The sequence below is a fragment of the Bufo gargarizans genome, chromosome 7 (assembly GCF_014858855.1).
Source record: "Bufo gargarizans isolate SCDJY-AF-19 chromosome 7, ASM1485885v1, whole genome shotgun sequence".
NCBI classification, from domain to species: Eukaryota; Metazoa; Chordata; class Amphibia; order Anura; family Bufonidae; genus Bufo; species Bufo gargarizans.
In genome coordinates, this window is record NC_058086.1 from 65,919,291 (window position 1) to 65,937,144 (window position 17,854).

The 17,854-nt window shown below is 42.0% G+C and overlaps 1 protein-coding gene across 1 annotated transcript in view; it reads left to right on the plus strand.

Annotated features, from left to right (window-relative positions):
* LOC122944162 (ADAMTS-like protein 2) overlaps window positions 1–17,854 on the plus strand; it is a 75,312-nt gene that overhangs the window by 17,372 nt on the left and 40,086 nt on the right. The window contains exons 2-7 of the mRNA XM_044302393.1: window positions 3,031–3,155; window positions 7,173–7,248; window positions 10,994–11,096; window positions 11,304–11,449; window positions 14,402–14,519; window positions 17,384–17,464. Of these exons, the coding sequence (XP_044158328.1) occupies window positions 3,031–3,155; window positions 7,173–7,248; window positions 10,994–11,096; window positions 11,304–11,449; window positions 14,402–14,519; window positions 17,384–17,464 (649 nt within the window). The remainder of the gene's footprint in view (window positions 1–3,030; window positions 3,156–7,172; window positions 7,249–10,993; window positions 11,097–11,303; window positions 11,450–14,401; window positions 14,520–17,383; window positions 17,465–17,854) is intronic.

The following is a 17,854-nucleotide window of genomic DNA, read 5'->3' on the forward strand; positions in this document are numbered from 1 at the left end:
AATAGATTCTCCAGAATGGTTATTACATGGGAGATGCAAGTAGTTACTAAGACTGACATTTTAGGAGAGGTGACGGGTCTTCTTTAAAGCAAACTGAGTGTACAGATATTTGGGGAAGTATTCCACAGTTCATTGGGCGAACAAAGCATTGTACATTTTGAAGCTGAAAACGGAAACACGTTCAGGCTGTCTTTACCCTGAGGGCATTCATTAGGTCCCCATATGCATTTTTAAGTCTTGTGTGGTCAAACATGATTTTTTACATGGGACTGCAATTTTTTTTTCTCCGGAAATGCTGACTTCTGGACTTCCACTGCCATATACTTATATTAGGTTGCTGCAGTCTAATATCAGGCGTAAGCTGACTGCATGTGCAATCCCTTAATATTAAAACACGCTTGTTACGTTGTCCAGACTGAACTCCATCCTACTCATGCAACTGCTGAAGCAAGTGAAATCAGACCTTCTGTTAATTGGGAATGTTCTTTAAAAATGAACTAGTGAACATGATAAAAATATGCTCATTGAAAATGCATGCGAAATCCATTTGGAAAGTCTGTAGATCTTTTCACTTTTTTCACATTTTCAATAAAAAAATCAAGTTTTTCCCATCATTCTGCACTCGATACCCGATAATGACAAAGGAAAAGCAGAATGTTTAAAACCTTTGCTAATTCATTGAAGAGGAAAAGTTAAAGTCTTGCCTTGACATAAATATTTAGACCCTTTACTCACGACTTTGAACGTATTTTCATTCAGTTTTTTTTGCGGACTGTATGCAAAACCATTCATTTCAATGGGGCCACAAAAAAAACAGAAGGTACTCCCTGTGCATTCCGTTTCCGTATGTCCATTCCGCAAAAAAATAGAACATGTCCGATTATTGTCCACATTATGGACAAGGATAGGACTGTTCGATTAGGGGCCAGCTGTAACGGAACGGAAACGGAATGCACACGGAGTAACTTCTGTATTTTCTGCAGCCCCATTGAAGTGAATGGTTCCGCATACGGTCTGCAAAAAAAGCGGAACGGAAACGGAAAGAAAATACATGCGTGTTCATGAGCCCTAAGGCTACATTCACACAAACGCATTTTGTTCCGTTGTCCGTTGCGTTTTTTTGTGGATAGGATGCAGACCTATTCATTTTAATGGGTCCGCAAAGAATGTGCTATCCGTATCTGTATTTCCGTCCCGTAGCCCCGCAACAAAAATATAACATGTCCTATTCTTGTCCGTTTTGCATTGTCACAATGGATCCACCAAAAAAACTGATGCCATAAGGAGGTCATCCGTTTTTTTTTTGGGCAGACCACAAAACACATCTGGTTGTGTGCATCTAGCCTTATTCTGAGGATAGGCTTCATTCTGGCCACTCTGCCATAAAGCCCAGATTTGTGGTGTGCAACAGTGATGGTTGACCTTCTGGAAGTTTCTCCCATCTGCACACAGGATCTTTGGAGCTCAGCCAGAGTAACCATTGGGTTCTTGGTCACTTCTCTTACCAAGGCCCTTCTCCCCAATTAGTTTGGGGAGGAGGGCAAACCAGCTCTAGGAAGAGTGCTGGTTGTTTCAAACCTCTACCATTTAAAGGGACTCTGTCACCAAAATATGACATTATACATGGCTCTCTAGCACACCTATCCATGATTCAAATGGTACCTTTGTAATAGTTTTCACCAGCAGGAAAAACTATGTTTAATCCATATGTAAATGAGGGCTCGCAAGTGCCCAGGGGCGGCGTTCGGTGTGTAGGAGCCCAGGCTGCTCTGCCTTCTTGTTACATAACTCCTCCCCAGCCTCTTCCTTGGCCTGCCCTGCAAGTCCCTTGCTTCATCCACAGGACCGGCCGATATCCCGCGCACACGCGCAGTGCACCGCTGGCCTGGGCATGCACACTGTGATGCCCATTATGGGCACGGCATCGCTACATGTAGTGCGCATGCGCTGGCCTCCAGTCCTCCTGTTTGCTTCTGGTCCGCCCCCTTGTCACTGGTTTCACGGTGTTTGCTGGCGCATGCACACTACATGTAGCGATGCCGTGCCCACAATGGGCATCACAGTGTGCATGCCCCCGCGCGCAGGATATCGGCCGGTCCTGTGGATGAAGCAAGGGACTTGCAGGGCAGGCCAAGGAAGAGGCTGGGGAGGAGTTATGTAACAGGAAGGCAGAGCAGCCTGGGCTCCTACACACCGAACACCGCCCCTGGGCACTTGCGAGCCCTCATTTGCATATGGATTAAACGTCGTTTTTTCCTGCTGGTGAAAGTCAGAAGAAAATTACAAAGGTACCATTTGAATCATGGATAGGTGTGCTAGAGAGCCATGTAAGTGGTGTATAACTTCATATTTTGGTGGCTCCCTTTAATAATTATGGAAGCCACTGTGCTCTTGGGAACTTTCAGTGCAGCAGAATTTTTTTTTAACCTTCTCAAGATCTGTGCCTCCACGTAATCCTGTCTCTGATCTCTACAGGCAGTTCCATCCTCCTCGTGTCTTGGTTTTTGCTCTGATATGCATTGTCAGCTGTGAGACCTTATATATAGACAGGGCTGTGTCTTTCCAAATCATGTCCAGTGAGCTGAATTTATCACAGGTGGACTTAAATCAAAGATGAAATGGGAGGCCCCCAGAGCCTAATTTTACGTTTTATTGCAAAGGGTCTGAATATATATGTCCATGTGAAATTTTAGTTTTTCCTTTTTAATGAATTTGCAAACATTTCAGAAATTGTGTTATTGTCTTATTTTTGGATATTGACAGAAAATTGATGGGGGAAAACGTTTAGCACAAGGCCACAAAATGTCAAAAAAGTGGAAGGGTCTGAAGGCTTTCCGATTGCATTGTATTTTACTATTGCCGTTCTGTATTACAAGGTTTGTATCTGGTTTCTATTGCATTTCAGTTAGAATTTGGTCGGCATGGATTTATTATTACCGATATCACACTCTTCTCTCACGTTGCTTATAATGACTACTCTTGCATGGCAGCAGTGCTGTTTTCTTTGCTGACGTTCTCTGGTCTTGTCAGGACAGCAGTGAGGTGTGGGATGAAGATGTGACTGAATGGTGGGGAGAATGGAGTTCATGGTCCACGTGCTCTCGAACCTGTGGAGGGGGAGTAATGTCTCGAGAAAGGCACTGCTTACGTCAGAGGTGGGTGATCTTACACATCCTTACACTATACTGTTGCTTTCACATAATGGATTTTGGTTCCCATTTTGATAGCAAATGTTTTTACCTTCTTTTTTCTTTCAGGCGTAGATTAATAAGATATTTCCTCAGGCCTCATGCACACAACTGTAGTTTTCATCCGTGCACTATACGCATTTTTTGCAGATAGCACACTGACCTATTCATTTCTATGGGTCATGCATACATCCGTATTTTTTGCATGACGTGCGTATTTGGTTTAGCCATTCGGCAAATTACAGAACGTGTACTGTTCTGGTCTGTATTGGGAAAAAAGGATGCTAAAGTGTAGTACACTACGGGGGTCATTTACTAATCAGCGTATTTCTGGTGCAATCTGCTAATTTTCCCTGCCTACTCTACAAAAGTGGCGAGGAAGGGCTGTCAGGCCCGTCTCATTCATGTTTTTTTTACGCCTGTTTTAGGCATAGAAAATGGTCTAAATTTAAACAGCAAGGAAGCTGGTTTACATTTAGATCGGCGCTGGATAGCCGAAGTTATGTAGAAGTCGGCGCCTCTTCATAACTTCGGCGGATCCACTGCCAGATATAGGGTTTATCAAAACCGGTGTCTAAAGCGCTGGTCTTAATAAATGACCCCCTATGGTTTTCCATCTTTTCCATCCTAAAGAGTCCTGTAAAAAAAAATTATACGTTGACGTCTATATATATACAGTACAGACCAAAAGTTTGGACACACCTTCTCATTCAAAGAGTTTTCTTTATTTTCATGACTATGAAAATTGTAGATTCACACTGAAGGCATCAAAACTATGAATTAACACATGTGGAATTATATACATAACAAAAAAGTGTGAAACAACTGAAAATATGTCATATTCTAGGTTCTTCAAAGTAGCCACCTTTTGCTTTGATTACTGCTTTGCAAACTCTTGGCATTCTCTTGATGAGCTTCAAGAGGTAGTCACCTGAAATGGTCTTCCAACAGTCTTGAAGGATGCTTAGCACTTGTTGGCCCTTTTGCCTTCACACTGCGGTCCAGCTCACCCCAAACCATCTCGATTGGGTTCAGGTCCGGTGACTGTGGAGGCCAGGTCATCTGGCGCAGCACCCCATCACTCTCCTTCATGGTCAAATAGCCCTTACTTTCAAAGTTTTCCCAATTTTTCGGACTGACTGACCTTCATTTCTTAAAGTAATGATAGCCACTCGTTTTTCTTTGCTTAGCTGCTTTTTTCTTGCCATAATACAAATTCTAACAGTCTATTCAGTAGGACTATCAGCTGTGTATCCACCTGACTTCTCCTCAACGCAACTGATGGTCCCAACCCCATTTATAAGGCAAGAAATCCCACTGATTAAACCTGACAGGGCACACCTGTGAAGTGAAGACCATTTCAGGTGACTACCTCTTGAAGCTCATCAAGAGAATGCCAAGAGTTTGCAAAGCAGTAATCAAAGCAAAAGGTGGCTACTTTGAAGAACCTAGAATATGACATATTTTCAGTTGTTTCACACTTGTTTGTTATGTATATAATTCCACATGTGTTAATTCATAGTTTTGATGCCTTCAGTGTGAATCTACAATTTTCATAGTCATGAAAATAAAGAAAACTCTTTGAATGAGAAGGTGTGTCCAAACTTTTGGTCTGTACTGTGTATATATATATTTTTTTTACAAAGGAACTCTATGGTGACAGATGGCACTGTAAGGCATCAGCCCGAGGCGTCTGTTTAACTACACGTTTTTTGTATACTTTAAACGTAAGACTAAACGTGATGTGAACCCAGCCTAACAGATACTCAAAAAAGGGATGCAAACGGATGCCATCAAAAGGGCATCTGTTTGCATCAGTTTTGCAGACACTTCATTGGGCACAAACATATTAAAACACATCTACATCTGTTAAATGTATATGTTAAAAAAAAATTTGACCGATAATCGTAAACTTGCATGTTTGTAAGCGTTTTTCAGAAAAGTCTTAAGCTGGGGTCACATCACCATTTTTTTCCCCTGTTCTTCTGATCCGTCAGAAGAACAGAAAAATAAACAAAAAACGGATCCTGTATTTTAAGCATATTTATGCATTTTTGGCATCCGTTTTATCCATTTCTGTCTGAGATCTGTTACTTTAGGTGGAAAAAAGGTCCTGGATGCAGAAACTTTCTCTGTCTAAAATAACGGATCTCAGATGGAAATGGTTAGAACAGATGTGAAATGTGCATAACGCATGCTTTAAGTATAGGATCCGTTTTTTTCTTTATTATTCTGTTCTTTTGACGGACCAGAAGAACGGAAAAACAAACAGTGATGTGACCCGGCCTTATGAATAAGTTAAATGTACTTTAAAAACAATATGCGATTAGCGCCTTAAATGAATCTGCTAAGCAGATGATAGAAAGCTGAACCCAGCCTAACCTGACCAATTGCAATTTCATCCCTAAGGGCTCATGCACACGAGCGTATTTTCTTTCCATGTCCGTTTTTTTGCAGACCGTATGCGGAACCATTCACTTCAATGGGTCCACAAAAAAAACTGAATTTACTCCGTGTGCATTCCGTTTACGTATGTCTGTATTTCCGTTCCGCAAAATAATAGAACATGTCCTATTATTGTCCGCATTACGGACAAGGATAGGACTGTTCTATGAAGGACCAGCTGTTCCGTACAGAATGCACACGGATGTCATCCGTATTTTTTGCGGACCGCAAAATACATACGTTCGTGTGCATGAGCCCTAAATCAGTTTCTTAAGGTTCTCTGATGACCAAAAACATAAGACTAGTTCCGGAGACTGGATAAATTGGTTGGATCAGGTAATAGTCATATTAAATATGGATCATTTAGTGGTATGTTATTATTCTTAGTATATATCATTTTGTATCATACTCCACAGATCAGTTATGACTGGGGGCTAATAGACTAACGTTCCCATCTCATGCTTTCACACACGCATATAGACTAAGAAAGAGTTCATAGGAATTCAGTTGAAGAATCAAAATGCATTTGAAATGTTGTGCAATCCGGAGGTCCCTGGGAACTAGAGAACGCCCGGGCATTTGTTGTTCTGGTCAGATAAAACCTCAGGACTTGTGCTGCGAGGCATCATTGCAAACCTTTGGGTTACTATGCATTGATCATTTCATAGACCTGTGTTGGTCCTAGTATATCAGTGATACAAACATCCTGAAATTTACCTAATTGGCTCAGTGCGTCATAGTATTTATGGGTGAAGGCCATAAAAGAATTAAGGTGCATTTAGACGCATCAATAATCATCTAAATGTGCCACCGATCATCCGATGAATGAGTGAAAACACGTTCTATTTTTTTACGGTGCGGAAGCATGGAGAGAAACCCCACCTAAGCACTCCATAGTGCTTCTGTGGGGTTCCGTGCCTCCGTTCCACACCGCACCTTCCGCATTGTGGATCCATTCCGTGATGCGGCCCACAAACATCCGGTGCTCTTATATTGCGGACCCGCTGTTTGTGGGCTGCAATACGGGCACGGCCGGGCAATGGGCAACCGTGTGCATGAGGCGAAAGCCTCAGAACCCACCTCCCCCCCTAAAAAAAAACTTTAAATACCATCTAGTGGTTCAGAAAGTAAATGGATGCTCTCAGGTCAGTGCTGCGGGTGAGTATGGCTAACTGGATGAGACACAGCTGCTGGATGTCCCTGGGGCTGGATCTCTCTACTTTTATATTAGTATGACTGTGGCATTGAAACTTGTTAGTTGTAGTTCGCCACATATGTAATAGCAGTAACATTTCTATGTAATAAATCGTCTTCTGAAAGAAGAACCAACTAACATATGATCACATACACAAGCTGACACCTTGTTGTTTTTTGCTGCACTTTTTAAATATACATGATAATTACTGTACTGTCACTATCAAGTATCAGACACCTGCTGGACATTATATGCAGAATGCCGACAACTTCAAGTTTTTAATAGATGCAGACAAATGATTTCTTTTTTGATCTGAAGATTTTTTTATTTTTTATTTCCCACAGACTCCAAACAGTTGCTGGACAGGATAACACTGTATGTGGAGGTCAGGCCAGGCAATATCAGCTGTGTCAGAAACAGGTAGGCAACAGACAATTAATGACTGATAAGAGCTTATGGCAATAAACACAATTCTGCCGGCTGCTGAGCTCGCATTTCAATGCATCTCCTGCTGGCTCAGTTCTTCTCTAAGGCTGGATCGGGTAAGTTAAATTATTGAGAATGTACTTTTTACGTCAAGCACTGTACAACAATCAGATGGGGGGGAATTAGAGATGCTCAGCTAACTTGTTAGGAAAGTATCTGTCAACAGACTGTTGACTGGTTCCACTAACAACCAGCAAAATGTTTAATACGAGTCTCAATGTGAATGGGCTATGTTGTAATTAAGGATTCCTATAAGACAGGTAACACCTACAATTTTCTCAGGATGTAGTGCATTTGTATTTTTTTTTTAGAAAAACTTTCTTTTTGCTACAAGGAAACCGTGAGAACGGTGCTGTTGACAGATCTCGTCCTATTACTGTATGCCACTTTTTAATTCTGTCCTGTACTGAACGAATGGTGAATTTAAAGGGAAACTGTCACCATGTACCTCCATGTAAATGAATTGTTAGGTGTGTGATGGTCCTGTGAGTAAAACGCTCCTGGTCCTATCTTGATTGTTGGCCCCGTTTCGGAAGAAATTAATCTTTTTTATCACATGCAAATTAGCTGGTTGGTGCAAAGTGGGCATCACTGTTGCTCCTCGTTGTACTGTAAACCACGCCCCAAACCCCTGACCTTCCTGCCCCCCCAGTTTTGAGGGACAGGGGCAGGCATCAATGTAGTCACGCCTAGCCCTATGTTACTGCCGTGCGGTGTCGCTTCAGTAATCAGTGCACACGCAGAACAGCCCTGGTGCTTGCCAGAACTGAAGTAATCTGTGCATGCCGATTAGAGAAGCAACGGTGCACGCATGCACAGTACAGGTGACTTCAGCCTTCAGCAGGAAACGGAGTAGACCCAATGCTTTTGTTGTCCAAGGAACTAAGCTGTCCTCAGAGGTGTCGGATAGCAGATTTATCTTCTCTCCCCAATAAGAACACATACATTGGAAATACACCGGCGCTGGCACAGTGAATGTAACTGACGCTGCGGTACCGCAACGGTATCGCCACCGTTGGGAATCAAATAAATGATGTGTATAGTATATATATAATAGGTACTGCGCGACGTATACCCCCTTAGTTTTCCCTGCCTCTCGGCACTACAAAGATCAGCAGTATATATTTAAACAGAAACTAGTAGATTTTTGAATACCTTATCTTGGGTTTTCATCTGCGAGGGCTGTTTCTCCTGCGTCTTTCTTGATTTTCTGGGTCTTCTTTTTTTCTTTATTCTATAGTGCCGTCGGGGATGGGGAAAGGTATAGGGGGCTGGACCCTAGTAGTTATTAAAATATTTTTAGGTTGATAGTACGTAGACTTCAGAGCTTGCCCCGGCCGGTGGCAAAGCTCGCTGTTTGAAAAGAACCGCTTTCTCGTGCTCACGTGGAGCATCTACTAGTTTCTGTTTAAATATATACTGCTGATCTTTGTAATGCCGAGAGGCAGGGAAAACTAAGGGGGTATACGTCGCGCAGTACCTATTATATATATAAGAACACATACATGCTGAGCCGAACCGAGTATGGGGGTGTTGGGATCAGCTGAAGGAGATATTGAAGCTCTATGCACATCTTAAGTAGACTGTGCTGTATAACGATTTGAAGCCCACACATTGGCCCAGATTTACTAATGTGTCTGCTCCAGTCTAAAAATTGGCTCAGTTTGGTGGAACTAGAGTTTCTCCAAATGTTTCTGACTCTTTCAAAATGGGAACAGTGTATAGCAGGAAAGTAGAGAGGGCTTTTCAGGGATAGGGCCTACTGTAAGTTACAACATCTTACTCCAAAATCGCACCACAATTTCGGTGTAAAATTCTGTCTCAAAGCAAGGTTATGTCTACATTCGCATATTAGCATTCCAGCATCCTGTTCTGGGAGAGTAGAAGAGTACCGGAATTGCTGTATCCGGCGTAACCGGACACTGCCGTGGCCCGCCGGATACCTATTCACTATAATGGTATATGTAAGATGTCTAGCAAGGCTGAAAAAAAAAAAGCATGCAGCAGTATTTTTCCAGAGTAAAAACTGGCATTCATGCTGAAGCCAGGATCGATCCCATTATAGTGAATTGGGATACAGTGGGCCACGAGAGTGTCCGGCTGTGCCAGATATGGTAATTCCAGTAGTCTCCTCCTCTGCCAAAACAGATTGCTGGAATACCATAACGCAGGTGTAAACCTAGCTTAAGCCAACGTCGGTATACTTTTATTTTTATTTACAGTTTTATTTATAATGTAATTTTTATTTATAGTTTGTTATCGTATGGTGTGATATGATAGCCAGTGCTCGACTATTTTAGGCGGACCCATAGAAATGAATGTAGGGCGGGTGCGCATGTGCAGTTCGCCCTCCACCACTTTCGGGGCTCCATTCTCGATATAGGTGCAGGTCTCAGCGGTGGGACCCGCACCTATCAGACAATGGGGGCATATCCTAGCGATATGCTCCCATTGTTTCAGATGAGACAACCCCTTTAAGTTTACCCCATCTATAGGATTAGTAAATCTGCCCCATTGTGGTGTGAACACATGCTATTTAATCATTGTTACTAAAAAGTGGAGCTTCACCTTTAGATACATTTTCTAAATACCCTAAGGTATTACCAGTGTAAAAGATGTAGGACATACTGCATGTCAGTGATGTCCAGCAAGAAAATTGAACTGCAATTCTCCATTACCCCTGATCTACAGCACGCGTTTCATCTTTGGTCACAGGATCACATTAACAAAAACCACCTCTGATCTGCAGCTCCTTCTTTTTATTTCATTATAATCTGTTGTAGACCCTCTATTATATATACAAGTCACTGCGATCACAGAGCTACCATAGACTTCGAACTGCGGTGGTTGTTTTCACCACGGGTAGCCCCTAGTTCAGTGGTAATAGGAGACGGGCTGCTTTTAAGCCATAGAAAGTGCATATCTACTATAAGATCACCATGTGCCCCTTTATAGCATCCGTATACTTGTTTTATGACCCCTCCAACCCATGTATAAACTATACATAGCACAGTCTGCATTCCTCTTCACCCAAAACAGAGTTATTTTTGTAAGGTGCCAACATTTTCTGCAGAGTAGTAAGTTGGGAGGTGGGGGGTTGTAGTGAAACGTGAGCGGTATTACAGTAAAGTCGTTATAGTGTCTATCACTAAATAAGCAAATGGTCTGGGTCCTTTGTAAACTGCAGACAACTGTTTGTAACTGATCATTGTAACTCGGGCGAATGAATGAGCGAGTGTAATGCGATTGTTAGCCATTACGCTTTCTACATAACTGTGATGTACAAGCCTGTAATTATCCACACGTAGCCCTGTCATTACTCCTCATAAAGCATGTAATTACCCACATATAATCCTGCCCAACGCATATATCACTGTATGGACACCGCATAACTACGGCTAGCTCATTCACAAGCATGTGTAGCCTGGAGTCATGCCACAGATTTCTGCGGGGCCTTTGAAGTGGAATAAGATTTGTATTAATTCGCCCCTTTTACAGAATTGCAAGCTGTGCTACGCCAATTTGTGCATAATATTTCTTTGAATGCTTTTGGGTATGACGGGCACAACTTCATGGGAACGGCACAACAGTCATAAGAATAGATGCTCCACAATTGTTATCACATGAGGAATGTATGTAGTTCCTAAAACGTAACATTGGTTTTGCTCTTTCTCACCAGTTTTGTCCTTCTGGATCTGCAAGCTTCAAACAGTATCAGTGCTCTGCCTTCAATGCTAAGGCCTTTGGGAAACTGTATCACCGTTGGGTACCACTATATCCAGGTGGGTGAATGTGACAACTTTTAAGGGTATGGGAACAACTCAAGTCAAATAGTGCGATTTCACTGCCAAAAACTGACTTGGCTGACCTCTTTAGTGACAACTGACCCAGACTGGTAATAGTTCCTTCAGAAACAGGGACTTGATGAGGGAGGCCTGTGAAATCTGTGACGTTTTAATTAGCAGAAAATGACACTTTCTCCTTATTAGATGACTACACCAGCATTTCCAGCAAGCCGTGTGATCTTCAGTGCACCAGTACCACCAGAGAGAGACAACTACTGGTACCAGCCCATGATGGAACAAGCTGTAGAGACCGGACACATCAGGGAGTTTGTATCAACGGCAAATGTGAGGTACCTCTGGGGCTGTATACATCACAAGCATCTTTTGTGAATGGTTATTTTATACATCCATACAGTGAAAGCCAGCTTTATCTGTTACCAAGATTTTGATGATCAGCTTAAACTCTTTAAAGGGATATTCCACTTTCATGAACTTGATGACCTATCCTCAGGACAGGTCATCAGTTTCACATTGGTGGGGATCTAACTCCCAGCACCCCTGTCGATAAGATGTTTGAAGGGGCTGCGGCGCGCATGCGGGGTATTCCACTTCCTTGAACTTGATGACCTATATTCCGGACAGGTCATCAATTTCAGATTGGTGGGGAACTGACTCCCTGCACCCCTGTCGATCAGATGTTTGAGGGGGTTGTGGAGCTCATGTGGGGCATTCCACTTCCATGAACTTGGTGACCTATCTTCAGGACAGGTCATCAATTTCAGATTGGTGGGGATCTGACTCCCTGCACCCCTGTCGATCAGATTTTAGAAGGGGGGCTTTGGAGTTCATGCAGGGTATTCCACTTCCATGAACTTGATGACCTATCTTCAGGACAGGTCATCAATTTCAGATTGGTGGGGATCTGACTCCCTTCACCCCTGTCAATCAGATGTTAGAAGGGACTGCAAAGCTCATGTGGGTTTTTCCACTTCCAAGAACTTGATGACCTATGTTCAGAACAGATCATTAATTTCAAATTGTTGGGGAACTGACTCCCAGCACTCCTGTCGATCAGATGTTAGAAGGGGTTGTGGAGCTCATAAGTGGCATGATGACCTATGTTCAATCCGTCGCAAGTTTTAGGCAAAGTATAAAATAAGTTAATTTTGTTCTGCAAATATATACTTTACACAGGTTTTCCTAGGATTATATAATAGACCGCCATTTATTATTAACTAAATGAAACTTGGGAAACTCAAACTAATTAAAAATATAATAGACTGCAGAGATTCTAGTCTTCTAAAGTCTAGTCTAAAATTCGACATTTTGAATTAATTAGTACATTTTTTTTTTAACAGAGACATTTCTTGGGCACTTTTTTTTTACATCTGCACTCAAACTGATATCTGAGACCTAAATGAAACAAAAATTTTCTGATAAATTAAGAGATTGGAACTTGTGAAAGCCCAACCAATGAAAAATAAAATAGAAAGCTGGACTGAGAAAATCAGGCTCCACCAGCTCAGTATAAGTTAATTGTCTGTACCTAATACAGATAATTAACGTACACTGAGCTGGTGGAACCCCATACAAGAAATCCTGATCCTAAGATAGGGAGACAACATAGATACTGTCCCTAATTGGCGTGGCTGCTTTCCCTAATTTGCATGAATAGTGACCCTGATTGGCTTGGATACTGTCCCTGATTGGTGTGAACACTATGGACACTGTCTGTTCCAATTAAGGGCACTGTCCATGCCAGGTAGAGACAATACTCACGCCAATTAGGGACCCTATCTATGCCAATTCTGAACACTATCCTTGCCAATTAGGGACAATGTGCATGCCAATTAGGGACACTTTCTGTGCCATATAGGGATACTATCCACTGCCTCTCACTACCTGAGGTTTTAGGGAACAGATACGGTGCTGCTGAAGGGAGGCACTCATCAGGAAATTCCAATATAGATGCTTCATTGTGTAAAAACAACGCATTTCAGAGCCAGATGGGCTCCTTCGTCAGGTATAACACAATCTACCTCAGGGTTAGGATTTCTTATGTGGAGAGTTAATGGGATTGTCTGGTTCCTGAAGGAAATCAGACAACTCAGGGGATTCACCAGTAATTGGCTGTAGCGGTCAAGTGTTGTCGACTGGACATCACTGCTGCAGCCAGGTAAACAGATCCTGGCAGGAGAACTGGAGCACTGTGGTGGAATATGCCAGGTAAATAATGAACACTTCTTTATTGCAAGTGGACAAACCCTTTAAGACTATGTACACTTTCGGGGGAAATGTTTTATGTTTTGGGCTAAAAATCATTTTTTCAATTGGTCTTTGATTAAAAATATTCAGCCGTTCTGTCACAACGGTTTGTCTAGATGTGTACATTGTACTTTCACTTTGTACCGGTCTTCTAATAAACCTTCTCTTTAAGTTACTAAAAGGTCAAAAACACATTCTTTTAAGTTAGATAAGAATTCAGATAGATAAGGAGCTGCCTAACTGGAAACAGTAAAAATACAGACCCTGTTACTAGAGAATCTCAAGGCTGTACAGAGAAAGGGGCTCACAAATTTTAATAAAGACCAATTGAATTTATTTTTTAGTTTATTTTAATATAATTGCCTCCACCTAGCCTTTAAACTTTATTATATATAGTTAGAGCCGGTGGAGCACACACTAAAGGTGGATTTAGATATTTGGGCAGATTATTGGGAACGAACGTTCCTGTGAACACTCATTCCTCTCAATCTGCCCTTGTAAATGTGCTGACAATCACCAGATGAACGCTCGTTCATCAGGTGATCCTGTCATTCATGCAGGAACACCATTTATCATTACTGGGCAGCAGATTGTGCTGTGTAAACAGCGATCTGCTGCCCAGAAACAATGCAGCTGTATGGGAATGAGCGATTGCAATAGCGATCATTCCTCCTCATAGAGTGAAGGAGTTCGCAGCATGTAAATGCAGTGGTCTCCTCCACTGAACAAGCAGCCGACTGTCCCGGCAATCGGCTGTTACATTGGGACGTGTAAACCCGCCCTAAAGGTTCATGGTTATTTCGTACTTTACCTGAAAAAATGCAACGCTTAGGTGTATAGTATATAATGTCAGAATGAAGTTACCCTATTTCATACTTTGCCTGTAAATTATGCAGGAAATTCTGTTGACAGATGTAATAATTGCCCAGTGAACACATCTGTAGATTTTAGAATATTTTTGATGTCTATGTCCTATATTCTATAGTCAATATTGTGGTTTTCATACTTCATACACATGTATCTCTCCTTATGTGCAGCCAGTAGGATGTGATGGAAAGCTGTATTCATCCAGGTCCCTGGACAGATGTGGTGTTTGCGGTGGTGATGGAAGTACATGCTATAGGGTTTCGGGAAGCTTTAGGAAATGTGTCTTGGGTAAGTTTTGCAACTGCGTGACACCAAAATGTAATAGTTAAGTGCTATAAAGTAAAAAATATTTTAAAGGGCATCTGTCAGCAGATTTGTACCTATGACACTGGCTGACCTGTTACTTGTGCAGTTGGCAGCTGAAGACATCTGTGTTGGTCCCATGCTTATATGTGTCCTCATTGCTGAGAAAAATTATGTTTTAATATATGCAAATGAGCCTCTAGGAGCAATGGGGGCGTTACTGTTACACCTAGAGGCTCTGCTGTCTCTGCAACTGCAGCGCTATCTCTAATGTGATTTACAGTGTCAGGTGTAATGATGTTATCACTGCCTTGCCCTGTCAATCAAAGTACAGTGTAATTTCTACATTTAGTGTAATGTGTCCTTCTGTTTTATTACACTGATCAGAATCTTTATGGCTTTCTTGTAGTGTTATATTGGTATTGGGAATGAATGGACGGAATGCCCATTCTTTAAGTGTCAATCCAGCAAAGCATCAATGAGCCTGTTTACCCGGGTATTCTTAAAGAGGTTGTCCCATTAAGACAGCTTATACCCTATCCACAGGGTAGGGTATGTGTCTGAGTGGCAATCACAAGAACATGGGCCTGTGCTTCCCAGTTTGAATGGAGCGGCGGCCACCCATATGCGCTGTACTCAGGGCTGCACCCACTCACATTGAGTTCAGTGGTGAGCAAGGGACCCCATTCTCGTGTTAGAAGAGGGCCCCAATGGTCAGACCCCTGCTGATCAGACAGTTATATCCTATCCTTGTCTTAATGGGACATCCTCTTTAACTAGACCAAAAAATTTATATTGGTCCAAAATTCTTTGCTAAAGTTTTACCTACTTTACTCTTGCCACTTTCATGGTGTAAAAAGGGGAAAATTATGGCAAATTTTGCAACTTTTCAAAACTGATGAGAGAAGTGTTGGGACTTAGCGGGAAGGGCAGGGCCTCCTGTGGCTCAGCAAATTTACCATAAACTTGTGTAAATTATAGCGCTATACCAGTGCCTGGGTGGTGTAGATTTGACTTTTCTTGTGAATGGAGGGCCAGAGATGCTCCTAAAATATTGAAGGAATTGTCCAGTGAAAAATATTCTACAGTTTTCAAACCAGCACCTGGATCTAAATTGTTTTGGAATTACATGTAATTAAAAAATTTGCATAAGCACTGAGTTATTCAATAAAATGTATCTGTATAGCGCCACCTGCTTTTTTTTCCTTTTGTCTGAGATGGCCGCACATGCTCAGTTTCATCCTTTAACTTCCTTCTGAGCTGTGATAGGGAGAGCACAGACACGCCCCCTGAGCTGCAGCAGAAAAGACACCCCCCCCCCCTGAGCTGTGAGCTTGATATAAATCTAGCAGAGCAATGAATGGGGAGATCTCTGGATCCATGTGAGGTACAGGGCTGGTTGAAGCCTTGATAGAAAGAAACTGCCATGTACTATATGATGTCTGATTTCCATATTTTACATTAGTCATGGGATATTGTGGCTTTTGCCTCTTAATAAATTTGGCAAATATCCCCCCAAGGCACAGGATAGCATAAATATAAAAAAAAAATCTCCCCATAGAGTCAAATGATAACATTTAGCCACCACTAGGGCAAGTTCAGGAACTTAATAGTAAAGCAGTATACAGTAATCTCCCAGGCTCCTCCTAGTGGTTGCTGCATTTAATTTTATCGTTTAAAAGGTGTTGTGTCAAGTACTGAAGTCATGCACAGGATAGGGGATAACTAACTTATCAGTGGGGTTCTGACCACTAGGACCCCCACAGATTCCGAGAACGGCAGTCCTCTTCCCCCACCCTTTTCCACTCCGTTCATTCTCTATGGGAATGGGGAAATAACTGAATGCAGTCCATCTTCAGCAGTCCCATAGAGAGTGAATGGAGCAGCAGGGAGCAAGCGAGACCTGTCACTCGACTCATACTGGGGGAATAGGACCTCTGTTCTGGAATCGGTAGAGAACCCAATAGTTGGACCTGCACCAATCAGTTAGTCAACTCCTATTCTGTGGATAGCAGATAACTTTAATACTTGGCACAACCCCTTTTAACATTATGGCTACGTATGGGATTTGGACTGCCAACTGCAATAAAGGCATGATAAGAAATTAGTAGTTTGGGCCTAAAAATGATATGGTATTAAAAAGTGGATATTCACTTTAGGCAAAGATCAATTTCTCCAGGTGCCATCAATGTGTTTTGTGTCAGTGCATTTGAGACAATATCATTTTGTGGAAACACACAGTATCATCATTATAAATATTGTCTCACATCAGCAAATGGCATTTATTCTGTAGACAAAGTTAATACAAAGCACTTACTAATGTATTGTGATTGTCCATATTGCTTCCTTTGCTGGCTTCATGCACTTTTCCAGGGCATTATACACTGCTCATTTCCAGGGGTGATGGCCACTGCTGCAGCACGGATATGAGACGGCCAGGATGGAAGCTGCTGTGTATGCGTGCCTATGTGCGCTCCCATTGTCCCGGCCACCAGAGAGGCCAGTTCTTTTTCCTAGAATGCAAGCACGACCACCGCTGCTGGATTGCAGGGTCGTCGCAACCCTTGGAAATGGGCAGTGTACAATAAAAATATCTCAAGCCAGCATAATTTGCCAATCACAAAATTATGATATCGGATCATTTTCCTCTATAAATAAATGACCAAGTCTAATATTTTGACTCATTTGTTTGATTTGGTGATTTTTATCTACTTTTAGGACTTGTGCGCAAATCTGATGTAGTTTTAGGGTCAAATATGCGCAGAAATATGGACACTCTGAAGGGTTCACAAACTTTTAAACATCACGTTATGCAATTGCTTTTATATATTTTTTCTTCTATATTCCAGGTTATGCACTTATTACAACAATTCCTGCCGGGGCGTTTGACATTCTTATCACAGAAAAGAGAAACACTGAAAATATTCTAGGTGAGAGTGAAAGACTGAAATTCTCTGTCCAGATAGTAAAATTAAATAAGTTCTCCAGGATTTACATATTGATGACCTATCCTCGGGATAGGTCGTCAATATGGTAGGAGATCGGTGGGTGCGTTCACTGCCTGAGAAAGACGTTAAAAGAAAAAAATAATAATAAATCTTTATTGGTATAACTGCTGATAAAAGACGGAGAATATTTACAACCGGCAGTGATTATTCTCCAAGTCCCAATGTAAAACCAGCAATGGTGTAGCCACTCTGCACATAATAGATAGCTATGCGGTAACTGCTGGAGGGACTGGAGGAAAGAACAAAAGCGTAAGGGGTTGAGTCACCTGTAAAGTATAGGGGTATATTGGCCCAACCAGTTTATCACACACC